Source organism: Ascidia mentula, chromosome 1 (assembly GCF_947561715.1).
Source record: "Ascidia mentula chromosome 1, kaAscMent1.1, whole genome shotgun sequence".
In the NCBI taxonomy this organism is placed as follows: Eukaryota; Metazoa; Chordata; class Ascidiacea; order Phlebobranchia; family Ascidiidae; genus Ascidia; species Ascidia mentula.
This window is the reverse complement of record NC_138566.1, coordinates 8,367,898-8,395,672: the sequence shown is the minus strand read 5'-3', so window position 1 is coordinate 8,395,672 and position 27,775 is coordinate 8,367,898. Positions and strand designations below refer to the sequence as shown.

The 27,775-nt window shown below is 39.9% G+C and overlaps 4 protein-coding genes across 7 annotated transcripts; all 4 read right to left on the bottom strand.

The window, feature by feature from the left end:
• Positions 1 to 667: 667 nt before the first annotated feature.
• Positions 668 to 5,535, bottom strand: LOC145903522 (NACHT, LRR and PYD domains-containing protein 3-like). Of its 2 annotated transcripts, XM_082991611.1 has the most exons (9): positions 5,447 to 5,535; positions 5,250 to 5,328; positions 3,396 to 5,116; positions 3,017 to 3,190; positions 2,593 to 2,754; positions 2,365 to 2,526; positions 1,431 to 1,586; positions 1,206 to 1,364; positions 668 to 1,050 (listed from the first exon to the last, which is right to left on the bottom strand). In XM_082991611.1, exons 1-9 carry the CDS (start codon positions 5,522 to 5,524, stop codon positions 934 to 936), a joined length of 2,808 nt encoding a protein of 935 aa, XP_082847737.1. In that variant the 5' UTR covers positions 5,525 to 5,535; the 3' UTR covers positions 668 to 933. The 2 variants fall into 2 exon arrangements, with proteins under 2 accessions (XP_082847737.1, XP_082847743.1); XM_082991617.1 differs by lacking the exons at positions 668 to 1,050; positions 1,206 to 1,364 and having other exon boundaries at positions 1,445 to 1,586; positions 2,365 to 2,429; positions 2,557 to 2,754.
• Positions 5,536 to 7,262: 1,727 nt separating this feature from the next.
• Positions 7,263 to 12,348, bottom strand: LOC145903505 (NACHT, LRR and PYD domains-containing protein 3-like). 2 transcript variants are annotated; one of them, XM_082991593.1, is made up of 10 exons: positions 12,222 to 12,348; positions 11,850 to 11,974; positions 11,647 to 11,725; positions 9,768 to 11,485; positions 9,397 to 9,570; positions 8,780 to 8,941; positions 8,550 to 8,711; positions 8,215 to 8,370; positions 7,989 to 8,147; positions 7,263 to 7,868 (listed from the first exon to the last, which is right to left on the bottom strand). In XM_082991593.1, exons 1-10 carry the CDS (start codon positions 12,310 to 12,312, stop codon positions 7,749 to 7,751), a joined length of 2,946 nt encoding a protein of 981 aa, XP_082847719.1. In that variant the 5' UTR covers positions 12,313 to 12,348; the 3' UTR covers positions 7,263 to 7,748. The 2 variants fall into 2 exon arrangements, with proteins under 2 accessions (XP_082847719.1, XP_082847726.1); XM_082991600.1 differs by lacking the exon at positions 12,222 to 12,348 and adding an exon at positions 12,036 to 12,161.
• Positions 12,349 to 15,183: 2,835 nt separating this feature from the next.
• On the bottom strand, positions 15,184 to 21,968 carry LOC145906385 (NACHT, LRR and PYD domains-containing protein 3-like). Its single transcript, XM_082993831.1, has 9 exons — positions 21,320 to 21,968; positions 21,124 to 21,202; positions 19,285 to 21,002; positions 18,833 to 19,006; positions 18,321 to 18,482; positions 18,093 to 18,254; positions 17,692 to 17,847; positions 17,467 to 17,625; positions 15,184 to 15,300 (listed from the first exon to the last, which is right to left on the bottom strand). The coding sequence occupies exons 1-9, from the start codon at positions 21,395 to 21,397 to the stop codon at positions 15,184 to 15,186; spliced, it is 2,805 nt and encodes a 934-aa protein (XP_082849957.1). The 5' UTR covers positions 21,398 to 21,968.
• A 1,306-nt stretch (positions 21,969 to 23,274) lies between these two features.
• On the bottom strand, positions 23,275 to 26,307 carry LOC145903538 (uncharacterized). 2 transcript variants are annotated; one of them, XM_082991627.1, is made up of 7 exons: positions 25,801 to 26,307; positions 25,506 to 25,679; positions 24,889 to 25,050; positions 24,661 to 24,822; positions 24,227 to 24,382; positions 24,001 to 24,159; positions 23,275 to 23,880 (listed from the first exon to the last, which is right to left on the bottom strand). In XM_082991627.1, the coding sequence occupies exons 1-7, from the start codon at positions 26,215 to 26,217 to the stop codon at positions 23,761 to 23,763; spliced, it is 1,350 nt and encodes a 449-aa protein (XP_082847753.1). In that variant the 5' UTR covers positions 26,218 to 26,307; the 3' UTR covers positions 23,275 to 23,760. The 2 variants fall into 2 exon arrangements, with proteins under 2 accessions (XP_082847753.1, XP_082847760.1); XM_082991634.1 differs by having other exon boundaries at positions 23,817 to 23,929.
• Between the last annotated feature and the right edge of the window lie 1,468 nt (positions 26,308 to 27,775).

Below are 27,775 nucleotides of genomic sequence, written 5' to 3'. Positions count from 1 at the left end.
CTACTTTCTGTTTACATAGGGCGTCTAAACTGTTTTACAAAATCACCTGGAAATCATGCGTGACGTAAATTTTCATGATAACGAAACGATGAAAAGAGGAGGTATGCGAACACGCAAAAGGTTTGGTACTGCATGAACGCAAGCAATTAGTGGGTTTTGGTGTTAGGCACAAATTTTGTCAAGTGAGCAAAGAAAAAGCTTCGTCATGCACATTTATTCACTCGCAATCTTTGCTGATAACTTACTGCACATCTTGATTTAAACTAAACTAAAGGGGGCCGCTTGGTTGGATTGACTTTTCGGGTTGCGCTACGAAAAAGGTCGAAAACCACTGGTATGGACGTAAACTTTAAAACAATACCACACGACTTTCATCACGGCTTACATGAAGCTAAAAGAACACATACCATCTTTTTCCATAAAAAAATATTTGTATTAACGAAAACTAAATTTGATGCATTTAAAGATACAAGCACTAAGATTTCTGCAAAACCAATAATTTGCTCTCTTCCGCGAAACAAGTATTTGGACAACAGCTCGTACTGTCGTTAATTAAAACGACCTTATCAGAGCATTGCAAAGACATTGTTCTGACAGATAAACTTAATTGCTTTCCCTAATTTCCTCAATTGGCCAAATTGCGATTTCATGACCACCACCTGACGTTACTAGGGTGATTAATTTAATTGCAATTCAAGACGTGTAACCGAATACTAGAAAGCGTAACCGATGAAGTTGTTTGAGGCAAAAAAATGTATTCGAAAGTTGAATTTTGCATCCGGTATTCGTGATTTCACTTTACGCCAAGAAATTAAAACTAAACAAAAGAACAGATGTACTTATTTTGCAGCACAAATACCCACAATATCTACAAAAACGCAAAGGATATTTAAATAAAAATTTACAAAACAAATAAATTAAGCCTTTCGAAAGTTATATTCCAACACGAAATTTGCCGTCTTCAATGATTCCATTACAAAGTGAGAGCCTTGCAATAAAATAGTCATTTTCTCCTTCATTAAAATTGCCTCCGAAATCCAGGAATCCAACCTAACAATTTCCCAATCAAGTTAACATTTAATTGTCAAACTAATAAAACCTTTTGCATCAGTTGCAATTCAGTATTAAATGAAACACAAATTATGTGAACATGCCCTCTTTCGTTCACCGCGAATTTAACATTTAACGATTGACGTCCAACTCACAGGATGGTCCAGTTCGAATACGCTGTCCGCAAGATTGTCCATTCCTCTTTTTCCGATGCTACAGCGGTTAATGTAGAGACCCCGGATGTTGTGAACACATTTTGCCAACTCACCACCAGATTGTCCAAGTTTGTTGCCGCTGAGGTTTAATTTATTCATCTAAGATTGAAAACTTCGTTGAACGTTTGCATCATGTTGCATGTAATTAGTTTTCATTTGACTTACGGGTTTAGAAAGTGATCGAATTGAGTTGAACAAGCCTTCAGCATTTTCTATTCCGCATTCGCTGATCGAAAGAATTTCGACTCCACTGACACAACTTGACAAAATTTCTGCCCCCTCATCACCGAATTTATTGCGATCCAGACAAAGTGAGATCAACTGAAACAAACGATGAAACGTAACTAACTATATTATTAGGTTTGCAGGCTTGGCAGCCCAGGCATTGCAGCCTAGCTGGATCAGCCACTTTTTCCTGACAAGTCGGAGCAAGATTTGAAAAATCAAGCTCCCGGTGAGGTTTGAACTCACGACCCTGGGCTAACCAGGCCCAACGCTACACCAACTGAGCTACATGAGCTCAGTGGTTTCACGGGGTACATTGTGACCAAAGTACACTGGTGCGCAAGCGCACAACTTGCCAGGCAACCTTCATATATACGTGGGGGATCTCTACCACATATAAACCACTGAGCTCCTGTAGCTCAGTTGGTAGAGCGTTGGGCCTGGTTAGCCCAGGGTCGTGAGTTGCTCCGACTTGTCAGAAAAAAGTGGCTGATCCAGCTAGGCTGCAATGCCTGGGCTGCCAAGCCTGCAAACCTAATGATCGCGATACGATAGCTGTGATTGTCAAGCAATGACCTGCGCAGTGGGGCGGTCCTGCCAATCATGCCATAGCATGAAATATTACTGCGTTAACTATATTATATTCCGGAATCGGTGATGGAGCTTATTTTAAGCTTAAAAACCTCAGACATACTAATAGCAGTCCTGGCAGCCGCTTCTGCAATAAACTTGTGACAAAGGCAGTACTAAGTTAATTTTTAACAAGGACAGAACACTTACCATGAACCAAACATAAATTGGCTACTAAATATTTAAAAGTTACCACTTTCCTTCGCAGGTCACTTAGTACATACAAGCTATGTTATAAGACTACCGGATGATCTAGGTTGGCAGCAGCACTGGCAAGATGACGTAATCCTCGGGCATAGATGTTACAATCTGCCACGGCAAGGTCTTCAATCATGGAAAGGCATCTCGACAATTCAGTTGCTCCCTCACATCCAATATCGTTTTCATCTAACTGAAGCCACTTCAACTAAATAAACAAATTGGGGTAATTCCTAACTTGCCACATACGACGCACACCGGACAAACACCGTACCGGACTGTTGCGCTGCAAAATTTTGTCGGAAAGCGGAGCAACATGTTCTGCGGTGATGTTACATCTAATCAGCTCCAATCTTTCGTACATGTCGACGTTAAAGGTGATAATGTCCATGCAGGGATCATCCAACTGAGTGTTCGACAAGTCGAGCAAATGCATCTAAGGAGCAATAAGTATGTGATCCTGGCCTTCCATGAATTTAGGCGAAGGTAATGCAATAAGGCGTTCGAGAATTATTGGAACAACATATGTAACCTTGCGCTAGGCATAACTGTAAATATAATACTGTAGGTGTGAGGTATGAAGCCGTATTGGCATTTTATTTTTTTGTTAAAAATCGCAATGCTGATAAGTGAGGTCGCTCATGCGTAACATTTATGGAATTGGATTCAAATCTGCGTGGCTGGTCACATGTACTTACAGGGAAAAGTCTGTTTCTCATTCCCCTCACAAACAAGTCCAGATCATTGGTCGATAAATCCTCACAGTTTCGAAGCAGTAGTTCATCGATACTTTCCAGATTTTCGGCAATTTTTTGCACAATGATATCATGTTCAATGTGCAGCTTTACATTGTTGGAATGCAGTTTCTTGATCTAGAAACATGAAACATTACTTTGTGTCCAAAAATCGACCAAAAATTGGGATCAAACAGAGTGCTTCGGAAACTCGTCACTCGCATGAGTGTGCCATAACACTGGCAGCAGCATCATTAAAAATATTGAAATCAACCTTATCAAACATGTACGCAAACATATTTATGATGAGACACATTTACCTGGTAGCAGCATACTGTCGTACCTTATGCGGAGAAACTTCGGTGAGAAACGTTTCCAAGGCGTCTCCATAAAATGTAGCAGGCTCAGTAAAATCACCCACATTGAACCGGATTGGTTCGCCCTGACGAGCTGCAAGTATTTGGCAAAGACCAGCCACGTCACCTGGGAGAATTTCCCCAGCGAGCAGGATTTCTTTCGGGAGACGAAGCGCAACAGACCTGTTCAAAATATCACTTTGAGCCTCAAGGGCGATCTTGCAGATCTTGGATAAAAGTCGGTCGTCCTTTCGTCTGCTAAACTTCGTGTAATTCTCATCCCAGAAGCTTTGCAAACCCAATGGGTTTCCGCTTTCTACATGATGGAGGTCGATTGTTAATTTTTCAACTAGTTCATGCAGTCTCTCTTTTCGGCCTTGGCTTGAGGGTGATGTGAGTTCCATATCATGTAGTCTGTCCAGGGATGATGATATTCCATATATAAACTTTGGAACCCATCGCCACTCGCTGTCTAGGATCTTTACTAAAATGTTGGCAAAATCTTCTTCTAAGCCTTGGCCCATCAGGTAAACAGAAGCAAAAAAATCTCTCCAAGTTTCGTGCGTAAAACTTCCAGTTTTGTTCAGATCGTTCCAACGGATAAATCGCTTCATGCGGTCGCTGATGGTACAGAACTTTGTGGTTTGAAACCGAGCTCTTTTGTTCCACATACAGTTGAATGCCAATCTGCACAATTCCTGAAGTTGGTCTGACAAATTGTCACTTCGATCCCGTTTCCAGCAGTCTTCAAGAAGAAACAGATAAAGCCCGGATGAAGATTGGCATTCGACGTCATTTGTCAACAGATATTGAACAACTGGTTCAACGAACACTGGAATGAAAGACAGCATGGAGCTACTGGAGTACCTGGCAATGACCTGTGTTCCCCTTTCCTCACTGCATTCTCCCCTTTCTATACATTTCTGTACTATACTCCCACAAAGTAGCTTTTGTGATTCTACTCCAAGCCCTGTTATTTTAACGGTAAACTTGGGCTTTGTTTTGTTGCCGAGACGGTTATAAGTGGTCGGCCTTGAGAAAATAACTTTTCTCGATCTGACGAGTATGTTTCCAGCCAAAATATTCTTCATGATGTCAACAGGACTGCCCTCTTCATGTATGTCCATAACACCTCCGAAATCTTCCAAATTATCTATTCTTGCCTCTTCAAGACTGTCCAGTATCACGTGCACTTTTTCACAACGGTTGAGATGATTCAACAAAACCCTCATTTCCTCTTCTGACTGATTTCCTATGTCGATGTTACTTGTTGACTGCAGGAGAAACTTCAGGACGCTAATATTCGTACTGAAACTGACAAAGTCCTTGAGGGACACATAAAAGGCGAACGATTGATCATCCTCTTGTGTTCGGTTTAAATATTGAAGGGCTGCAGTCGATTTACCAATGCCAGCATCTCCTGTGACACCTACGAGGTTCGAGTACTTTTCAATAAACTTAGTTTGTGTTTCCTGGTTACGAGGACGATCCTTCATGTTAGTGACGTGAGCCTTTGCACTCACAAACAAGTCACCTATGTCAATGTTTTGAGGTTTTTCGTCGACCTCAACCTGATTAAAGTCGCCATAGCTACCAGAGATATGACCACCGTTAGCTATAATGTCTAGAGGAACGTATCCTATTTTCCTCGTGTCCAACATCCTCCGATTTTCGTTTCTTAGTTTTGCAAGAAAGGTCGCAAGAAGTTCTGTACAGATTATATTTTTGTTGCATGGTGGACTATTTATTTGTTGTTAATAGGACAGAGCAAGACTACAATACAAGAGTCAAATCACAATTGTTATTCAAAAAGTGATGTGTGATAAATGACAGTAACGAACCATTTTCTTTAACGTTCGGATGACCCGTGTTGGACTGTGAGGTTTGGGGGTGCTGGTGTATGTGAATAACGTCTCCAGTCTGCGATATTATATTCATTAAAATCGAATTTTAGGCACTTTTGCAAAAGAATCTGGAATATTGCTACGCGACCTTCTTTAGCAACTAAACATACTTATAACCCCTTAAAAGCACTTACATTTATCTGATAAGTGATTTTTCCTTGTTGTTGATCCTCTTCTTGCATATCATGACAAGAGGAGCGACCATCATCCATGATAAATTGATGCAATTAAATGCAATTGACTATGAATTTGTGAAATAATACCTGACTGGGAGTTAAACGAAACACAACTATCCGAATTTACTTGGGTGTACGTTTTCTCACCAAATATTTACATCATATCTTGGTAAATAGAAAAAAACCTTGCTGCCATGACAAATAAAAAAGGTCGATTGCTTGTGGAAAACCTTAAAAGTAAGCTGTTCTACTATATTACAGTGTTTTATTTCGAAGCATAGTTTGATACGAGTCTGTGAGATTGCACTCAATTCTAGATCTAGAACTGCGAAAAACTGTCGAATATAGGCTACTATATTCTATAATAGAGCTCAGAAACACTCATCTTTCACTATTAATGCTTAATAGAATATAACTGACACGAAAAGAAACGGAACTGCAATAGCAATACAGAAGAAAGCGTTTTGCCAGCCTTAAAACCCTGAACGATGTAAAACTCAGCTGAGGATGTCGAGAAAACCTTGATCGCTTTGTTGAACTACATTGACGACTTGAATAAACTCGCGAAGACGTTAAATCGACAAAACCAACAGAACAACGCTGTATAGTAAACCCGAACGTCAAATCAAAACAACATGTTTGACGCTTGAGCGGATTGCCTTGCTGGAAATATGCCGAGCGGATTTTACTCGCTTTTCTTTGCCCCGCAAGGACGAAATAGCGTCACTTGTCAGGAAGCTGTGGAGTCAGCGATAGTTCTGTAAAGAAGGTTCAACGACATTGGTTGGAGATTTCCATCACCGTATTCAGACGCAACAGATAACGTGTATACTTTTGTATGCCAAGGCCGCATTACTGTGAGCACATTATTATCAATCGATCATATCATAAAAAAATGTAGTTAGACAGAAATAAAATGACGATGGTACACAATTCCGCTTTGCTTTTGGGTCCGATACAAATTGACTATATGCAGCTGGGTTAATCATTGACTTTTAACAGTTTAACACAAAGTCAAAAGTGTGTGATTTGTAGCGAAGAACTTCCAACAAATCTAACAAAAACTTATATATGGTCAATGCTTTGACATTCATTTGGAACCATATTAAGTAATATCGTTATTATGAAAATTTAATTCGCTACAATTCGCTACAATTCGAAACCTCTAACAATCTTCTAATGATAAATTATCCTCGCTAATGAAACCATGATAGATTTTTGCAACATATAGCTTAACTCATTTTGCTTTGTTTGTTTTTGCAATACTGTACTGGTTGCTATGTGACATTATTTATTCGTGAGCTCATTCGGAAAAAAGTACTTGCGACACTGACCATGTTGTTGTTGATATCAGTGGCGTTTTGGGTTAAAACATTGCCTCATGAAACATATAAAGCGACAAATTGTACATTCGAAAAAACAAACCTAAGGAATCTGAAACTGAGATATTTGGAAGGGCATGGTCCCTTTAGTCCTTTGTTAGGTACGCCAATGGTTGATACATTTGATACTGTTACATTACTGCGATTAACCGCAAAAATCTGCTACTTAGTCTTCATTGAACATAAGTCTAATAGAAGAGACCCACAACGCCCCATAACGCAAACTTTCAACCGTGAATTCATTCAAATTAAATACAATTAGCATGGTTTTATCATCGAACATCAGCTATAAATGAACGAAAAAGACAACAGAAGTTGCTAAATGGTGGTTACTTATCTTTATTATGTTAACCCACTTTCGAAAAACAAAATTTGTGATGTTCAACGCGCAGCCACAAAACGTTTTACAAACGCAAAATATTTTATTTTCGAGAACGAGACATTCAAATTAAAATGCATTAAAACTATCACACCCTTACGATGTACCCTATAGCTACTGTTTCGGACAGCAAACTTATTTACAAATCCACGAAGCATATAGGCGTATATGAATTAAAAACTGCAAGTTCAAACTTACAAATATAATTAGGAATATGTGCAAAAAGTGCCATACTAATCAGTTAGAGCTGCAGACAGGGTATACACACTGTTTTGACCTCCACGGTGGTTCATCTCTGTTGTTTGGCACCCAGTTGGGCACTCAACGCATCGACGTTGACCGAAAGGTACCACAAAGTGGAAATCTGTGTGCCTGATAGTGTAAAGCTAGCACAGTGCCAAAGTCAACAGCTGCACTGATGAGACCTTGCAGGAGACCTGCGTACATCCTATCTGCAACTCTCAATTAAAAAAATCCTTTACACATTTGCAATCAACACTTAACAGTCACTAGCACGAAATTTGCCGTCTTCAATGATTCCATTACAACTCAATAGTCTCGCAATAAAATAGTCATCTTCTCCTTCATCAAAATTGCCTCCGAAATCCAGGAATCCAACCTAACAATTTCACCACCAAGTTAACATTCAAATGTCAAACTTTTAAAACCTGCAATGTATGGCACTAATATATAATATAAACATGCCCTTTTTCGTTACGACTGCTGACGTCCAACTCACAGGATGGTCCAGTTCGAATACGCTGTCCGCAAGATTGTCCATTCCTCTTTGTCCGATGCTACAGCGGTTAATGTAGAGACCCCGGATGTTGTGAACACATTTTGCCAACTCACCACCAGATTGTCCAAGTTTGTTGCCGCTGAGGTTTAGTTTATTCATCTAAGATTGAAAACTTCGTTGAACGTTTGCATTACAGTTGCACGTAATTATTTTTCATTTGACTTACGGGTTTAGAAAGTGATCGAATTGAGTTGAACAAACTTTCACCATTTTCTATTCCGCATTCGCTGATCGAAAGAATTTCGACTCCACTGACACCACTTGACAAAATTTCGGCTCCCTCATCACCGAATTTATTGCGATCCAGACGTAATGACTCCATCTGAGAAGAAAAATAAGTGTTTACGTTCTGCAATTTTTTGTAACATTGATTACTTGTATTAATATAAAAGTAGCGACGCAGTTTGGTTACCACACCACACCACACCACACCACACCACACCACACCACACCACACCACACAATTTTTTTTGGTTTCATAATTCATAATGTGATGACTACCGGTTGATCCAGGTTGGCGGCAGCACTGGCAAGATGGCGTAAACCTCGGGCATAGATGTTACAATCTGCCACGGCAAGTTGAATAATCATGGAAAGACATCTTGACAATTCAGTTGCTCCCTCACATCCAATATCGTTTTCATCTAACTGAAGCCACTTCAACTAAATAAACAAATTGGGATAGTTCCTAACTTGCCATGTATCATACATACCAGACATATATATTATACCGGACTGTTGCGCTGCAAAATTTTGTCGGAAAGCGGAGCAACGTGTTCTGCGGTGATGTTGCATCTAATCAGCTCCAATCTTTCGTACATTTCGACGTTGGAGGTGATAATGTCCATGCAGGGACCATCCAGCTGAGTGTTCGACAAGTCGAGCAAATGCATCTGAGGAGCAATGGGGTGTATTTAATATTTTAGTATTGCCTTTGCACATAAAACAAAATTGGCGGTGTGAGTCGTTTGATGCTTATTACATGTTTGCATGTTCAAACAAACATTTGGTGCAGAAAAATATAATACGAACAGTTGTGCACACTGTTTTGACAGATCAGGTCTGAGTGCAGCTGATGATTGACGACAGTCTTGTCGGCTAACTAACCAGAAAGGGACTATTCCACTTTGTGATGACTTGCAATTGGCATGGATCCGTTTAGGTACCCAACTAGGTACGAACTGCCGGAGAAGAAACACAACAGAACACATATAGCCAAGCAACTGCTTGGGAAACTAAAGGTGTTATCCGATCTGTGTCACGAAATTCAAGCATTGCATTATTAAAAGGTTTAAGGATTTTTTGTTTGAAAAACTTGCGTGTTCCAAGGCTCGTCACATGTACTTACAGGGAAAAGTCTGTTTTTCATTCCTCTCACAAACAAGTCCAGATCATAGGCCGACAAATCCTCACAGTTTCGAAGCAGTAGTTCATCGATGCTTTCCAAATTTTCGGCAATTTTTTGCACAATGATATCATGTTCAACGTGAAGCTTTAAGTTTTTGACGTGCAGGTTTTTAATCTAAGAAGGTCGAATATTACTCGGTAAGATATGTTATGGTATTGTTACTCTTGACACAAACTCATTGTTGGAAACAAACTTTTACGACACATTAAAATAACAAAAAAGTTGCAAATTATCATTTGTAAGCTATTACTATCTTCTCAAAAACTCTATGATTATACACATTTTCCTGGCATAGCAGCACACTGTCGTACCTTATGCGGAGAAACTTCGGTGAGAAACGTTTCCAAGGCGTCTCCATAAAATGTAGCTGGCTCAGTAAAATCACCAACATTGAACCGGATTGGTTCGCCCTCACGAGCTGCAAGTATTTGGCAAAGACCAGCCACATCACCTGGGAGAATTTCTCCAGCGAGTAGAATTTCTTTCGGGAGACGAAGCGCAACAGACCTGTTCAAAACATCACTTTGAGCCTCAAGGGCGATATTACAGATCTTGGATAAAAGTCGGTCGTCCTTTCGTCTGCTAAACTTCGTGTAATTCTCATCCCAGAAGCTTTGTAAACTGACTGGGTTTCCGCTTTCTACTTGATGGAGGTCGATTGTTAATTTTTCAACTAGTTCATGCAATCTCTCTTTTCGGCCTTGACTTGAGGGTGATGTGAGTTCCATATCATGTAGTCTGCCCAGGGATGATGATATTCCATATATAAACTTTGGAACCCATCGCCACTCGCTGTCTATGATCTTCACTAAAATGTTGGCAAAATCTTCTTCTAAGCCTTGGCCCATCAGGTAAACAGAAGCAAAAAAATCTCTCCACGTTATGTGGGTAAAACTTCCAGTTTTGTTCAGATCGTTCCAACGGATGAATCGCTTCATGCGGTCGCTGATGGTACAGAACTTTGTGGTTTGAAACCGAGCTCTACTGTTCCACATACAGTTGAATGCCAATCTGCACAGTTCCTGAAGTTGGTCTGACAGATTGTCACTTCGATCCCGTTTCCAGCAGTCTTCAAGAAGAAACAGATAAAGCCCGGATGAAGATTGGCATTCGGCGTCATTTGTCAACAGATATTTAACAACTGGTTCAGCGAACACTGGAATGAAAGACAGCTTGGAGCTACTGGAGTACCTGGCAATGACCTGTGTCCCCCTTTCCTCACTGCACTCTTCCCTTTCTATACATTTCTGTACTATACTCCCACAAAGTAGCTTTTGTGATTCTACTCCAAGCCCTGTTATTTTAACGGTAAACTTGGGCTTTGTTTTGTTGCCGAGACGGTTATAAGTGGTTGGCCTTGAGAAAATAACTTTTCTCGATCTGACGAGTATGTTTCCAGCCAAAATATTCTTCATGATGTCAACAGGACTGCCCTCTTCATGTATGCCCATAACACCTCCGAAATCTTCCAAATTATCTATTCTTGCCTCTTCAAGACTGTCCAGTATCACGTGCACTTTTTCGCAACGGTTAAGATGATTCAACAAAACCCTTATTTCCTCTTCTGACTGATTTCCTATGTCGATACTTGTTGACTGCAGAAGAAACTTCAGGACGCTAATATTCGTACTGAAACTGACAAAGTCCTTGAGGGACACGTAAAATGCGAACGATTGATCATCCTCTTGTGTTCGGTTTAAATACTGAAGGGCCGCAGTCGATTTACCAATGCCAGCATCTCCTGTGACACCTACGAGGTTCGAGTACTTTTCAATAAACTGAGTTTGTGCTTCCTGATTACGAGGACGATCCTTCATGTTTGTGACGTGAGCCTTTGCACTCACAAACAAGTCACCTATGTCAATGTTTTGAGGTTTTTTATCCACATTCACTTGGGAAAAGTTTCCATTGAGACCAGAATCTTGGCTACCGTTAGCTATGATGTCTAGAGGAATATATCCTATTTCCCTTGCGTCCACCATCTTCCGATTTTCGTTTCTTAGTTTTGCCCGAAAGGAAGAAAGCAATTCTGTAAGGGATTAAATATTATTAATTTAGCCTACAAAATAAAAGACAAATCAAAACCGTAATTTACAAAGTAGGAAATGTTGACAATGTGTTTTCATTTTAGCATTCATGTATGCATTGATGATAAAACGGAAACGACGCAGACTAATGACTGTAACGAACCATTTTCTCCAACGTTCTGATGACGCGTGTTGGACTGTGAGGTTTGGAGGTGCTGGTGTATGTGAATAACGTCTCCAGTCTGCGATATTGTATTCATTGCAAATGATATTTTGACATTTTAAAGAAGAATGTCTGCTATAGAAAGTTACTGAACAACAATTTGTAGCAAATAAACGTGTGTATTACGCTTGGGAAACACTCACATATACATTTGTCTGAATAATGGGCGTGTCTTGTTGTTGAGCCTCTGCTTGCACTTCCTCGCCCGTGGAATAATCATAATCCATGATGGACAATTTATATAAGTACCATGAAAAACCCACTTGCGCTGGAAAATATATATACTTTATACAATTGCTTTGATGCTATTGTCTGCGATGAAACAATACCTGGTTAGGAGTTAAACGTAACAAAATTGTCCGAAATTACATTGGTTTTTGACGATTCTCACATCCAGTATTTGTTTGATAGCAAAATATCGTAAAACACCGTGCTATCATGTTGAATGGTAGAGTGAGATTGTTTTTAGAAAACCTCAAACGTGAGCAGACGTCGCTAAAAATATTTTCACTTACTACGCTTTCCATGCCAACGCCCGTCGTATTTTGATTCAGCCACAAAACTATTGCCTTGTATTATAGAGCTTTCTAAACAAACTGGTTGCATCAACCACAGAGCCCAACTTTAAAAGCAGTAATTATAAACCCTACAATGGTTAAAATTTAATATAAATAAACTTTCCATCCAAATATGTTGCAGTATAACTTTCTTGCGCTGTGCTGTTTACGAAGCAAAAATCCTCTTTGTGAAAGTGCGCTTGAAAAAAGCCAAAACGAGGACGCGTTCCGCACAAGAGACCATGTCTGCGGGCGAAAATAAAAAAACAATTACGAGCAAAAGAGAAAATTTAATTATGGAATTGCGTTTCTTGAATGCAGTACAACACAGTTGTTGTTGTTTCCGAAAAAAAGATTACGCCAAAGCGCAAAAGCACTCACAATGCCTAATTGAGGATATTCTATACGCTGTTTCTGCTCTGCTCACGTAGCCTATGACTTTACGTTTAACGCCTGTGGTAAAACTACGCTTCCTCAAAGTCATGCCATGGGTTTTCAAGTGCTTGTTTTGCACGCGCTGTTGCTGATTCCTTGTTGTCGTCGCTAGTAACTCAATCCATGCCTTTTGTGCATGGCGTAATTAGAACCTTTATTGCACGAAAAAAATCCCCTTGCGTTTACCAGCAGCAACAGCAGAAGCAACAGCAACAGCAACAGCAACAGCAACAGCAACAGCCGCAATTGTGCGTTACTTACACATGTAAACTTTTGCTTTTCTAATCATGTAGTCATGTGCTAACTGCTGTTTACTACCTTTTTTGCAACTCTGAGAAATCGTGTGGTGTTGCCCTACGTAAGATAATATCGCTTAGTACTTGTGGTGATTGCGCAGGTCGTTTGAAAATCAGATGAACTAAGGTATATGTAGCAATTTCAAAGAATCTGTCCTTCTGGGACAATCAAACGTTAATTTTTATTCACCGACGTTACAAAATCACAATGCGCCTGGCGGTAAAAGCAACACAAGGTTTAAAGCACTTTTAACATCGACCAGTTTTAAACTTTTGCGAAAATAGTTTAACCTAATACAAAAACCCATGTAATAGTAAAACCTTACCGACGCGGCAAAATTCTGTTGTCACTGTACTTCCCGTTTTGGGGCTTCACGGTTCTTCACCACGACTGTTGTTTTAATAAAGTCAAATTCTGAATGGAATGAAAAGAAGGCGTGTTTACCAGAGCGTTTGATTCACCCTCTTTTTTCACCATTATCGTCGATCGCATTAGAACCCACGACTATCACGCATGTTAGGGATCTCCATCACCGTATCCAGACGCAACAAATCACGGGTATATTTTTGTATGCCAAGGCAGCGTTACTATGAGCACATTATTATCAATCTGTGGCGTTCTTTATCGATGTACGCGTGATTGTGCTGTAGCGGATACTTTGCCTTTCTCTCCAGGACCTATATGGGTATTAAATTGGAGAAATCTCGTTTTCAAGGCCCTCTGCTGTAGTGCACCTAGAGACTGTTCCGCTTGTTTCCCAATGACCATTGATGGGTCTTGTGACTTACATAGGGACCTAATATTCTTTAAAGTTTGAAAACAAAATTTTGCTCCTGGATGAGACTGTACAGAGCAAGTACTTTTTGAGCCTTCTGGAAGATTGACACTTTTTCAGCAACTATATTTGATACCAATGCATAGAGAAGAGTTGGAAATTCCAAAAAATGCAAATGAGTGGGCAGTTGAACGATTCATTTTTCTGCAAAATCCAGTTCAAATTTTTGTTGCTTTTTCTGTTAAAATATTAAATAACCAGGGGGGCAAATGCCCCCAGGGGGTGTCTAAACCCTTTTACTAGTGCTTAATTTTGATCAAAATTTGTAGATCTAGGATCTTTCATAAAATCACGAATGATCGGCCACTTGAACGATTCATTTTTCCACAAATACAGCCTGAATCTTGTGCTCCATTTTCACCATAATTTTTAGCAGCACCCACCACTAAGTAACTGCCTGATTGAAATAGCCCAAAAGCAAAAACCCTATGCATCACTATGCTCTGTGACGTGCCCTTTCCATTGTGACAAAAGTCTACACGGTGGGCATTTCCCACCACCGCAATTTATTTTCACAGAAATATTAATATGCGTCCTTCGCCTTCTCTAGTTGTGTGTTTCAAAGCGTCACGCTTTCGTGTTATTCACACCGGACACGCTCATGCAATAAAGAGCAACCCTATGATATCATTAAAAATCCTCAAACAATTTTCTGCGACCCTGATAAAATGTGGTTAGTCATGAATAAAATGAAGGCAAGATTTTTTGTCAATGCTCTAAAATCCATTCCGAACCATAATAGGTAACATTTCGTAATCCTGATAGTTGGATTCGCAACAATTCGTGAGTTTAAAACCTCCGATATCTTCAATTATCGCTTGTTTAAGATTATCCAGGATGACGTGCACTTTACGAAAGAACTCAATATCCTCTTTTGTTTGATTTCCTCATCGTTTGTCGACAAATGGAATTTGAGACGACAATATTCGCAACGAAAATTCGTTAATGACAAAACCAAAAAAGTTAATTAATTGTGGTAACTTATTTTTACTTTGTTAACACTCCTTCAGAAAACAAAATTTGAAATTTTCAACATGGAGCCGCAAAACGTTTCACAAACGCAAAAAAACAAAAATTTCCTAATGACAAAACCGTATTGGATTTTTGCAACGTATATCGACTCTTTTTATTTTGTTGTTATTTCAATACTGTACTAGATGCTATGTTTCATGATTTATTCGTGAGAAAACTTTTGGTTTAAAACATGCCCCATGAAACATGTAAAGCGTACCCTGCTGTTTTGCAAAGCAAACATATTTACAAATCCACGAGGTATATAGGACTACATGAATTCAAATTGCAAGTTCAAACTTTTAAATGCAAAGAAGAATCTTTTTACATTTTCAATCAACACTAGTCACTAGCACGAAATTTGCCGTCTTCAATGAATCCATTACAACGTGAGAGTCTCGCAATAAAATAGTCGTCTTCTCCATCATCAAAATTGCCTTCAAACTCTAGGAATCCAACCTGACAATTTCACCACCAAGTTAACATTCAATTGTCAAACTAAAAAAATAAACAAATTTAATCATCTCTTTAATTTTCACCGGTAACGGTGTTAGGACAAGTCCACTATCTCAGAAACTTTCGTTTCAGGCTGAAATCTGTCAGTCTTGTTAAATTAGACAAATACATTTCGCTTTGTTAAAAAGCATCATCAGTGCCTATAAAAAGGCAAAGCAAGAACTAGGTTAAAATAAAAAAGGCTCTCCGCTATACCTCACAACACGCCTCTGCCACATGCAACGGGTGGAAGCGTTGAGAAAACGCGGAAAAGATAAAACACAGGAAAACATTAGAAACAAGATGAAGATAAAAAACACGGAAAAGATAAAAAAAAACAGTATTTGCGTTAAAGCAATGTGGACAAACAAACCCATAATTTGCACCGCGGTAAAATCATTTTTTGTATGTTAATTTTTGCGTTTATTGTGTTTATCTTCAACCACGTCCAAATTTACGGTGCGTGGTTGTTCAAAAAATGATGTGACATTGTAACATCGTTCAATGGGTGGATGTTGTGAAAACGAGCGTGGGTGACAATCTTTACAATGATGCAAGAGCGCTGTTCCATCGTTGCGCTGCGAAATGTCGAAAATAGCCCATGTGGCACGGTGACCCGACCAACGAGTGGCAAACCGTTTTTCGTTTTTCACATCAAGTTGCTATACCATTTGTTTTTCCATAAACCTTTCCTTAAACTGGGTGACAACATTTCCAACCGTGAAAATCGTTAGTTGGACAATGATACGCTTTACTTTTGGTGATTATTGAGAGTGATGATCAACGCGTATTTTAGTGAAGATTTTGCATATCACAATATCATTCTTCTTTGCCAAACTTGAAATTTTCCTTAAACTGCAACGAAGGTCATAGGAACGATTGTTTTTTCTTGTGAACAATTGCTGCACCTTTACTTCCAGATTACGTAGTTTAGCAAATATTGATTCCGTGTATGTCTTTGTCTGTTCGTCTAAGCACTCAGTGTTTGGTCTCGAAAAATGTGGAATTGCAAGCTTGGTGGTAAAAATGTGGTTTGATTCCTCATATTCTTTTCCAGAAATAAACGAAGCCATTCACTCGACTCCAACGAAGCTGTCCAGCGAGGCGTGGGAACAAAGTTTAATCCACGAGCCATTAGAACCTTGTCTGTGGATGTCATCATAATGTCTGATTTGTCAAGCACCGAAGCTACAGCTACCTACTGTTTGTTGAGGCGCATTGATAGCTTTTTCCGATTTCTATGTCTTTTGCCATCCCTGGTATTCTTTATGTTGTTCGGTACCTAGTATAGGGTACCCTGCAGATCGACGTTGACCGAAAGGTACCACAAAGTGGAGACTAGTGTGCCTGCTAGTGTGAAAGCTAGCACAGTGCCACACAACAGCTGCACTGATGAGACCTTACAGGTCGAAACAGTGCGTGTACACACCCTGTCTGCAGCTTTGCAATATTATGGCTTTTTTGCACATATGGTATTCTTTGTTTGACCAATATGACAGGTTTTTAGCGTTGCACGAACATTGCGCTGTTTCCTCCAAAGCCAGTTGAAACGTTTCATGAAGTGCCTTTTGGCTTCGAATGACGAAACGGTGCGACAGGCGTTTCCCTGGGTGTATAGCTTAGTTCGTAACAGAGTCGTCATTGATATTAGCTGCCTTAAAACCGAAACTGTATGCATTGTTGCGTTAACAGCAATCCAAATCTATGCCTTTTCTGAAGTTAGATGGAAGCAGCACACAATGGGCAGCCTCTTGAGAAAAATTTATTTTCTATGCCGCATATATACACCCTTCTGGCATTGCTTTATTTGTGCAACAGGATCATAGGAGATTCCTCCAGCTACGTCATAAACCTATTTTAACCTAATTCTTGCTTTGCTTTTTTATAGACACTGATGATGGATTTAACAAAGCGAAATATATTTGTCTACTTTAACAAGACTGACAGATTTCAGTCTGAAACGAAAGTTTCTGAGATAGTGGACATATTTAAAATAAGGTGGAAATCGTCAGGGAGGAGAAATGATTCCCAGAATTAATTCACAAGCAATTACAAGGACAAGGGTATATTATGAATGAAAGATATATTATACAAACATGCCCTTTTTCGTACGACTGACGTAAAACTCACAGGATGATCCAGTTCGAATGCGCTGTCCGCAAGATTGTCCATTCCTCTTTGTCCGATGCTACAGCGGTTAATGTAGAGACCCCGGATGTTGTGAACACATTTTGCCAACTCACCACCAGATTGTCCAAGTTTGTTGCCGCTGAGGTTTAGTTTATTCATCTAAGATTGAAAGCTTCGTTAAACGTTTACATCATGTTGCATGTAATTATTTTTCATTTGACTTACGGGTTTAGAAAGTGATCGAATTGAGTTGAACAAACTACCAGCATTTTCTATTCCGCATTCGCTGATCGAAAGAATTTCGACTCCACTGACACAACTTGACAAAATTTCCACTCCCTCATCACCGAATTTATTGCGATCCAGACAAAGCGACATCAACTGAAAGAAACGATGAAGCGTAATCACCTATATTATATCCTGGATTCGTTGATAGAGCTTATGTTGAGCTTTTTATCTTAAAACTTTGGCCACATTAATAGCAGTCTTGGCAGACAGATCTACAATAAGCTTTTAACAAAGGCAGTAGTTTTTCCCGTCACCACGCAAGAATTTGCAACTAAATATTTAAAAAATTCAACTTTCCTACGCAGGTCGCTTGGATACAAGTTACGTTATAAGACTACCGGATGATCTAGGTTGGCAGCAGCACTGGCAAGGTGACGTAATCCTCGGGCATAGATGTTACAATCTGCCACGGCAAGGTCTTCAATCATGGAAAGGCATCTCGACAATTCAGTTGCTCCCTCACATCCAATATCGTTTTCATCTAACTGAAGCCACTTCAACTAAATAATCAAATTGGGGTAATTCCTAACTTGCCATGTATCACGCATACCAGACAAATATAATACCGGACTGTTGCGTTGCAAAATTTTGTCGGAAAGTGGTGCAACATGTTCTGCGGTGATGTTACATCTAATCAGCTCCAATCTTTCGTACATGTTGATGTTGAAAGTGATAATGTCCATGCAGGGACCATCCAACTGAGTGTTCGACAAGTCGAGCAAATGCATCTAATGAACAGTCAGTATGTTATCTTGCAAAACCCTTCTATTAATTTAGGCGAAGGCCATGTATTAAGGCGTTTGAGAATTTTTGGAAGAACATATGTAACCTTGCGCTTGATATAACTGTGAATATAATACCGTAGGTGTGAGGTAGGAATCCATATATATTGGCATTTTATTTTTTTGTCGAGGCAAAATCGCAATGCTGATGTAGTCGCTCATGCGTAACATTTATGGAGTTGGTTTGTAATATTGGCGGACATCGTTGCAAAAAGTCAATGCAGTACTTCACGATAAAGAATTTTTTTTGTTCAGAACTGATGCATAACGGTGTTATACTGTTCACATGTACTTACAGGGAAAAGTCTGTTTCTCATTCCTCTCACAAACAAGTCCAGATCATAGGCCGACAAATCCTCACAGTTTCGAAGCAGTAGTTCATCGATACTTTCCAGATTTTCGGCAATTTTTTGCACAGTGATATCATGTTGAACGTGAAGCTTTACGTTTTTGGCGTGCAGCTTTTTGATCTGAGAATATAGAGCAGTACTCTGTTAGATATGTTGACATCGATTTTGGACCGTCAGAATTAACACTTTTATGAGCAGCCGAGGATCTCCTGACACAAAATCATTGTTAGAAATCAACTTGTACCATACATTATAACGACTACAATACAAAATAGTTGCAAATTATCATTTGTAGTCTATTAATATCTTCCCATAAACGAGGTTACTGTCTTTTGCCAATATCTAATGTTATGCAGCGAGATGAACGTTCGAAACCGAATAGTAAAATAGAGTCGTACCTTATGCGGAGAAACTTCGGTGAGAAACGTTTCCAAGGCGTCTCCATAAAATGTAGCAGGCTCAGTAAAATCACCCACATTGAACCGGATTGGTTCGCCCTCACGAGCTGTAAGTATTTGGCAAAGACCAGCCACGTCACCTGGGAGAATTTCTCCAGCGAGTAGAATTTCTTTCGGGAGACGAAGCGCAACAGACCTGTTCAAAACATCACTTTGAGCCTCAAGGGCGATATTACAGATCTTGGATAAAAGTCGGTCGTCCTTTCGTCTGCTAAACTTCGTGTAATTCTCATCCCAGAAGCTTTGTAAACTGACTGGGTTTCCGCTTTCTACTTGATGGAGGTCGATTGTTAATTTTTCAACTAGTTCATGCAGTCTCTCTTTTCGGCCTTGGCTTGAGGGTGATGTGAGTTCCATATCATGTAGTCTGTCCAGGGATGATGATATTCCATATATAAACTTTGGAACCCATCGCCACTCGCTGTCTATGATCTTCACTAAAATGTTGGCAAAATCTTCTTCTAAGCCTTGGCCCATCAGGTAAACAGAAGCAAAAAAATCTCTCCACGTTATGTGGGTAAAACTTCCAGTTTTGTTCAGATCGTTCCAACGGATGAATCGCTTCATGCGGTCGCTGATGGTACAGAACTTTGTGGTTTGAAACCGGGCTCTACTGTTCCACATACAGTTGAATGCCAATCTGCACAGTTCCTGAAGTTGGTCTGACAAATTGTCACTTCGATCCCGTTTCCAGCAGTCTTCAAGAAGAAACAGATAAAGCCCGGATGAAGATTGGCATTCGACGTCATTTGTCAACAGATATTTAACAACTGGTTCAGCGAACACTGGAATGAAAGACAGCTTGGAGCTACTGGAGTACCTGGCAATGACCTGTGTCCCCCTTTCTTCACTACATTCTTCCCTTTCTATACATTCCTGTACTATACTCCCACAAAGTAGCTTTTGTGATTCTACTCCAAGCCCTGTTATTTTAACGGTAAACTTGGGCTTTGTTTTGTTGCCGAGACGGTTATAAGTGGTTGGCCTTGAGAAAATAACTTTTCTCGATCTGACGAGTATGTTTCCAGCCAAAATGTTCTTCATGATGTCAACAGGACTGCCCTCTTCATGTATGCCCATAACACCTCCGAAACCTTCCAAATTATCTATTCTTGCCTCTTCAAGACTGTCCAGTATCACGTGCACTTTTTCGCAACGGTTAAGATGATTCAACAAAACCCTTATTTCCTCTTCTGACTGATTTCCTATGTCGATACTTGTTGACTGCAGGAGAAACTTCAGGACGCTAATATTCGTACTGAAACTAACAAAGTCCTTGAGGGACACGTAAAATGCGAACGATTGATCATCTTCTTGTGTTCGGATTAAATACTGAAGGGCCGCAGTCGATTTACCAATGCCAGCATCTCCTGTGACACCTACGAGGTTCGAGTACTTTTCAATAAACTTAGTTTGTGTTTCCTGGTTACGAGGACGATCCTTCATGTTAGTGACGTGAGCCTTTGCACTCACAAACAAGTCACCTATGTCAATGTTTTGAGGTTTTTCGTCGACCTCAACCTGATTAAAGTCGCCATAGCCACTAGAGATTTGACTACCGTTAGCTATGATGTCTAGAGGAACGTATCCTATTTCCCTCGCGTCCACCATCTTCCGATTTTCGTTTCTTAGTTTTGCAAGAAAGGAGGAAAGAAGTTCTGTACAGATTAATTTTTGCATGGGTGGACTATTTATTTGGTGTTAATAAGTCAGAACAATACAAGAGTCAAATCACAATCGTTATTCACAAGTAGTGTGTGATAATTGACAGTAACTAACCATTTTCTTCAACTTTCGGATGACCCGTGTTGGACTGTGAGGTTTGGTGGTACTGGTGTATGTGAATATCGTCTCCAATCTGCGATATTGTTTTCATTAAAATTTAATTTTAGGCACTTTTGCACAAGAATATAGAATATTGCTACGCGTCCTTTTTAGCAACTAAGCATGCTTGTAACCTCTTGAAAGCACTCACATGTATCTGATAAGTGAATTTTCCTTGTTGTTGAGCCTCTTCTTGCATATAATGACAAGAGGAGCGACCATCATCCATGATAAATTGATGCAATTTGATGCAATTGACTACGAATTTGTGAAATAATATCTGGCTGGTAGTTAAACGAAACACAACTATCCGAATTTACTTGGGTGTACGTTTTCTCACCAAATATTCACATCATATCTCGGTAAATAGAAAAAAAAACTTGCTACCATGACAAATGAAAAAGTTCGATTGCTTGTGGAAAACCTCAAAAGTAAGCTGTACTGCTATATTACAGTTTTTCATTTGAAAGCGTAGTTTAATACGAGTCTGTGAGATTGCACTCAATTCTTGATCTAGAACTGCGAAAAACTGTCGAATATAGGCTACTATATTCTATAATAGAGCTCAGACACACTCATCTTTCACTGGTAATGCTTAATAGAATGTAACTAACACGAAAAGAAACGGTACTGCAATAGCAATACAGAAGAAAGCGTTTTGCCAGCCTTAAAACCCTGAACGATGTAAAACTCAGCTGAGGATGTCGAGAAAATCTTCATCTTTGTTGAACTACATTGACGACTTGAATAAACTCGCGAAGACGTTAAATCGACAAAACCAACAGAACAACGCTGTATAGTAAACCCGAACGTCAAAGCAAACAACATGTTTGACGCTTGAGCGGATTGCCTTGCTGGAAATATGCCGAGGGGATTTTACTCGCCCTTCTTTGCCCCGCAAAGACGAAAAAGCGTCACTTGTCAGGAAGCTGTGGAGTCAGCGATAGTTCTGTAAAGAAGGTTCAACGACATTGGTTGGGGATTTCCATCACCGTATTCAGACGCAACAGATAATGTGTATACTTTTGTATGCCAAGGCCGCATTACTGTGAGCACATTATTATCAATCGATCATATCATAAAAAATGTAGTTAGACATCAATAAAATGAAGATGGTACACAATTCCGCTTTGCTTTTGGGTCCGATACAAATTGACTATATGCAGCTGGGTTAATCATTGACTTTTAACAGTTTAACACAAAAGTTACAAGTGTCTGATTTGTATCGAAGTACTTCTAACAAATCTAACAAAAAAATATATCTGGTCAATGGTTCAGAGGCTTCGCAGCCAAGGCATTGTAGCCAAGCTGGATCAACCGCTTTTCCCGACAAGTCGGAGCGAGGTCTGAAAAATCAAGCTCCCGGTGAGGTTTGAACTCGCGACCCTGGGCTAACCAGGCCCAACTGTTCAATGCTTTGACATTCATTTGGAACCATATTAAGTAATATCGTCATTCTGAAAATTTGATTCGCTACAATTCGTGAGTTTGAAACCTCCAAAAATCTTGTAATAATAAATTATCCTATCTAATGAAACCAAAATAGATTTTTGCAACATATAGCTCAACTCATTTTGCTTTGTTTGTTTTTGCAATGCTGTACTGGATGCTATGTGACATTATTTATTCGTGAGCTCATTCGGCACAAAGTACTGGCGACACTGACCATATTGTTGTTGATATCAGTGGCGTTTTGGTTTAAAACATTGCCCCATGAAACAAATAAAGCGACAAATTGTACATTCGAAAAAACAAACCTAAGGAATCTGAAACTGAGATATTTGGAAGGGCATGGTCCCTTTAGTCCTTTGTTAAGTACGCCAATGGTTGATACATTTGATACTGTTATATTACTGCGATTAACCGCAAAAATCTGCTACCTAGTCTTGATTGAACATAAGTCTAATAGAAGAGACCCACAACGCCCCATAACGCAAACTTTCAACCGTGAATTCATTCAAATTAAATACAATTAGCATGGTTTTATCATCGAACATCAGCTATAAATGAACGAAAAAGACAACAGAAGTTGCTAAATGGTGGTTACTTATCTTTATTATGTTAACCCACTTTCGAAAAACAAAATTTGTGATGTTCAACGCGCAGCCACAAAACGTTTTACAAACGCAAAATATTTTATTTTCGAGAACGAGACATTCAAATTAAAATGCATTAAAACTATCACACCCTTACGATGTACCCTATAGCTACTGTTTCGGACAGCAAACTTATTTACAAATCCACGAAGCATATAGGCGTATATGAATTAAAAACTGCAAGTTCAAACTTAGAAATATAATTAGGAATATGTGCAAAAAGTGCCATACTAATCATTTAGAGCTGCAGACAGGGTATACACACTGTTTTGACCTCCACGGTGGTTCATCTCTGTTGTTTGGCACCCAGTTGGGCACTCAACGCATCGACGTTGACCGAAAGGTACCACAAAGTGGAAATCTGTGTGCCTGCTAGTGTAAAGCTAGCACAGTGCCAAAGTCAACAGCTGCACTGATGAGACCTTGCAGGAGACCTGCGTACATCCTATCTGCAACTCTCAATAAAAAAAATCCTTTACACATTTGCAATCAACACTTAACAGTCACTAGCACGAAATTTGCCGTCTTCAATGATTCCATTACAACGTAAGAGCCTTGCAATAAAATAGTCATCTTCTCCTTCATCAAAATTGCCTCCGAAATCCAGGAATCCAACCTAACAATTTCACCACCAAGTTAACATTCAAACGTCAAACTTTTAAAACCTGCAATGTATGGTACTAATATATAATATAAACATGCCCTTTTTCGTTACGACTGCTGACGTCCAACTCACAGGATGGTCCAGTTCGAATACGCTGTCCGCAAGATTGTCCATTCCTCTTTTTCCGATGCTACAGCGGTTAATGTAGAGACCCCGGATGTTGTGAACACATTTTGCCAACTCACCACCGGATTGTCCAAGTTTGTTGCCGCTGAGGTTTAATTTATTCATCTAAGATTGAAAACTTCGTTGAACGTTTACATTTCAGTTGCATGTAATTATTTTTCATTTGACTTACGGGTTTAGAAAGTGATCGAATTGAGTTGAACAAACTTTCACCATTTTCTATTCCGCATTCGCTGATCGAAAGAATTTCGACTCCACTGACACCACTTGACAAAATTTCGGCTCCCTCATCACCGAATTTATTGCGATCCAGACGTAATGACTCCATCTGAGAAGAAAAATAAGTGTTTACGTTCTGGAATTTTTTGTAACATTGATTACTTGTATTAATATAAAAGTAGCGACGCAGTTTGGTTACCACACCACACCACACCACACCACACCACACCACACCACACCACACCACACCACACCACACCACACCACACCACACCACACCACACCACACCACACCACACCACACCACACCACACCACACCACACCACACCACACCACACAATTTTAACCAATCTTTTTGGTTTCATAATTCGTAATGTGATGACTACCGGTTGATCCAGGTTGGCGGCAGCACTGGCAAGATGGCGTAATCCTCGGGTATAGATGTTACAATCGGCCACGGCAAGTTGAATAATCATAGAAAGACATCTTGACAATTCAGTTGCTCCCTCACATCCAATATTATTTTCATCCAGCTGAAGCCACTTCAACTAAATAAACAAATTGGGGTAATTCCTAACTTGCCATGTATCACGCATACCAGACAAATATAATACCGGACTGTTGCGTTGCAAAATTTTGTCGGAAAGTGGTGCAACATGTTCTGCGGTGATGTTACATCTAATCAGCTCCAATCTTTCGTACATGTCGACGTTGGAGGTGATAATGTCCATGCAGGGACCATCCAGCTGAGTGTTCGACAAGTCGAGCAAATGCATCTGAGGAGCAATGGGGTGTATTTAATATTTTAGTATTGCCTTTGCACATAAAAAAAAATTGGCGGTGTGAGTCGTTTGATGCTTATTACATGTTTGCATGTTCAAACAAACATTTGGTGAAGAAAAATATGATACGAACAGTCGTGCACTCTGTTTTGACCGATCAGGTCTCAGTGTAGCTGATGATTGGCGACAGTCTTGCCGGCTAACTAACCAGAAAGGGACTATTCCACTTTGTGATGACTTGCAATTGGCATGGATCCGTTTAGTTACCCAACTAGGTACGAACTGCCGGAGAAGAAACACAACAGAACACATATAGCCAAGCAACTGCTTGGGAAACTAAAGGTGTTATCCGATCTGTGTCACGAAATTCAAGCATTGCATTATTAAAAGGTTTAAGGATTTTTTGTTTAAAAAACTTGCGTGTTCCAAGGCTCGTCACATGTACTTACAGGGAAAAGTCTGTTTCTCATTCCTCTCACAAACAAGTCCAGATCATACGCCGACAAATCCTCACAGTTTCGAAGCAGTAGTTCATCGATGCTTTCCAAATTTTCGGCAATTTTTTGCACAGTGATATCATGTTGAATGTGCAGCTTTACGTTTTTGACGTGCAGGTTTTTAATCTAAGAAGGTCGAATATTACTCGGTAAGATATGTTATGGTATTGTTACTCTTGACACAAACTCATTGTTGGACTCATCATGATTATACACATTTTCCTGGCATAGCAGCATACTGTCGTACCTTATGCGGAGAAACTTCGGTGAGAAATGTTTCCAAGGCGTCTCCATAAAATGTAGCAGGCTCAGTAAAATCACCCACATTGAACCGGATTGGTTCGCCCTCACGAGCTGTAAGTATTTGGCAAAGACCAGCCACATCACCTGGGAGAATTTCTCCAGCGAGAAGAATTTCTTTCGGGAGACGAAGCGCAACAGACCTGTTCAAAACATCACTTTGAGCCTCAAGGGCGATATTACAGATCTTGGATAAAAGTCGGTCGTCCTTTCGTCTGCTAAACTTCGTGTAATTCTCATCCCAGAAGCTTTGTAAACTGACTGGGTTTCCGCTTTCTACATGATGGAGGTCGATTGTTAATTTTTCAACTAGTTCATGCAATCTCTCTTTTCGGCCTTGGCTTGAGGGTGATGTGAGTTCCATATCATGTAGTCTGTCCAGGGATGATGATATTCCATATATAAACTTTGGAACCCATCGCCACTCGCTGTCTATGATCTTTACTAAAATGTTGGCAAAATCTTCTTCTAAGCCTTGGCCCATCAGGTAAACAGAAGCAAAAAAATCTCTCCACGTTATGTGGGTAAAACTTCCAGTTTTGTTCAGATCGTTCCAACGGATGAATCGCTTCATGCGGTCGCTGATGGTACAGAACTTTGTGGTTTGAAACCGAGCTCTTTTGTTCCACATACAGTTGAATGCCAATCTGCACAGTTCCTGAAGTTGGTCTGACAGATTGTCACTTCGATCCCGTTTCCAGCAGTCTTCAAGAAGAAACAGATAAAGCCCGGATGAAGATTGACATTCGACGTCATTTGTCAACAGATATTGAACAACTGGTTCAGCGAACACTGGAATGAAAGACAGCTTGGAGCTACTGGAGTACCTGGCAATGACCTGCGTGCCCCTTTCCTCACTGCACTCTTCCCTTTCTATACATTTCTGTACTATATTCCCACAAAGTAGCTTTTGTGATTCTACTCCAAGCCCTGTTATTTTAACGGTAAACTTGGGCTTTGTTTTGTTGCCGAGACGGTTATAAGTGGTCGGCCTTGAGAAAATAACTTTTCTCGATCTGACGAGTATGTTTCCAGCCAAAATGTTCTTCATGATGTCAACAGGACTTCCCTCTTCATGTATGCCCATAACACCTCCGAAATCTTCCAAATTATCTATTCTTGCCTCTTCAAGACTGTCCAGTATCACGTGCACCTTTTCGCAACGGTTAAGATGATTCAACAAAACCCTCATTTCCTCTTCTGACTGATTTCCTATGTCGATGTTACTTGTTGACTGCAGAAGAAACTTCAGGACGCTAATATTCGTACTGAAACTGACGAAGTCCTTGAGGGACACGTAAAATGCGAACGATTGATCATCCTCTTGTGTTCGGTTTAAATACTGAAGGGCCGCAGTCGATTTACCAATGCCAGCATCTCCTGTGACACCTACGAGGTTCGAGTACTTTTCAATAAACTGAGTTTGTGCTTCCTGATTACGAGGACGATCCTTCATGTTTGTGACGTGAGCCTTTGCACTCACAAACAAGTCACCTATGTCAATGTTTTGAGGTTTTTTATCCACATTCACTTGGGAAAAGTTTCCATTGAGACCAGAATCTTGGCTACCGTTAGCTATGATGTCTAGAGGAATGTATCCTATTTCCCTTGCGTCCACCATCTTCCGATTTTCGTTTCTTAGTTTTGCCCGAAAGGAGGAAAGAAATTCTGTAAGGGATAAAACGTTTTTAAGTAAGCCTACAAAATATAAGACAAATTAAAACCGTAATTTACAAAGTAGGAAATGTTGACAATGTGTTTTCATTTTAGCATTCATGTATGCATTGATAAAACGGAAACGGCGCAGACTAACGACTGTAACGAACCATTTTCTTCAACGTTTGGTTGACCCGTGTTGGACTGTGAGGTTTGGAGGTGCTGGTGTATGTGAATAACGTCTCCAGTCTGCGATATTGTATTCA

Excerpts from the sequence above, each read along its gene's own strand:
- LOC145903522 (XM_082991611.1), bottom strand. The coding sequence starts at position 5,524 with ATGGATGATGGTCGCTCCTCTTGTCATGATATGCAAGAAGAGGATCAA. Across the intron at positions 2,755-3,016 it reads TGAGAAACAGACTTTTCCCT|ATGCATTTGCTCGACTTGTC; the intron begins GTAAGTACATGT and ends ATTGCTCCTTAG. Across the intron at positions 2,527-2,592 it reads TTTTGCAGCGCAACAGTCCG|TTGAAGTGGCTTCAGTTAGA; the intron begins GTACGGTGTTTG and ends TTGTTTATTTAG.
- LOC145903538 (XM_082991627.1), bottom strand. The coding sequence starts at position 26,217 with ATGGAACTCACATCACCCTCAAGCCAAGGCCGAAAAGAGAGATTGCAT. Across the intron at positions 25,051-25,505 it reads TGAGAAACAGACTTTTCCCT|ATGCATTTGCTCGACTTGTC; the intron begins GTAAGTACATGT and ends ATTGCTCCTCAG. Across the intron at positions 24,823-24,888 it reads TTTTGCAACGCAACAGTCCG|TTGAAGTGGCTTCAGCTGGA; the intron begins GTATTATATTTG and ends TTGTTTATTTAG.
- LOC145906385 (XM_082993831.1), bottom strand. The coding sequence starts at position 21,397 with ATGGATGATGGTCGCTCCTCTTGTCATTATATGCAAGAAGAGGCTCAA. Across the intron at positions 18,483-18,832 it reads TGAGAAACAGACTTTTCCCT|ATGCATTTGCTCGACTTGTC; the intron begins GTAAGTACATGT and ends ACTGTTCATTAG. Across the intron at positions 17,626-17,691 it reads TTCGATCACTTTCTAAACCC|ATGAATAAACTAAACCTCAG; the intron begins GTAAGTCAAATG and ends TTTCAATCTTAG.
- LOC145903505 (XM_082991593.1), bottom strand. The coding sequence starts at position 12,312 with ATGCAACCAGTTTGTTTAGAAAGCTCTATAATACAAGGCAATAGTTTT. Across the intron at positions 11,726-11,849 it reads TTATTCAGACAAATGTATAT|ACTGGAGACGTTATTCACAT; the intron begins GTGAGTGTTTCC and ends ACAATATCGCAG. Across the intron at positions 8,148-8,214 it reads TTCGATCACTTTCTAAACCC|ATGAATAAACTAAACCTCAG; the intron begins GTAAGTCAAATG and ends TTTCAATCTTAG.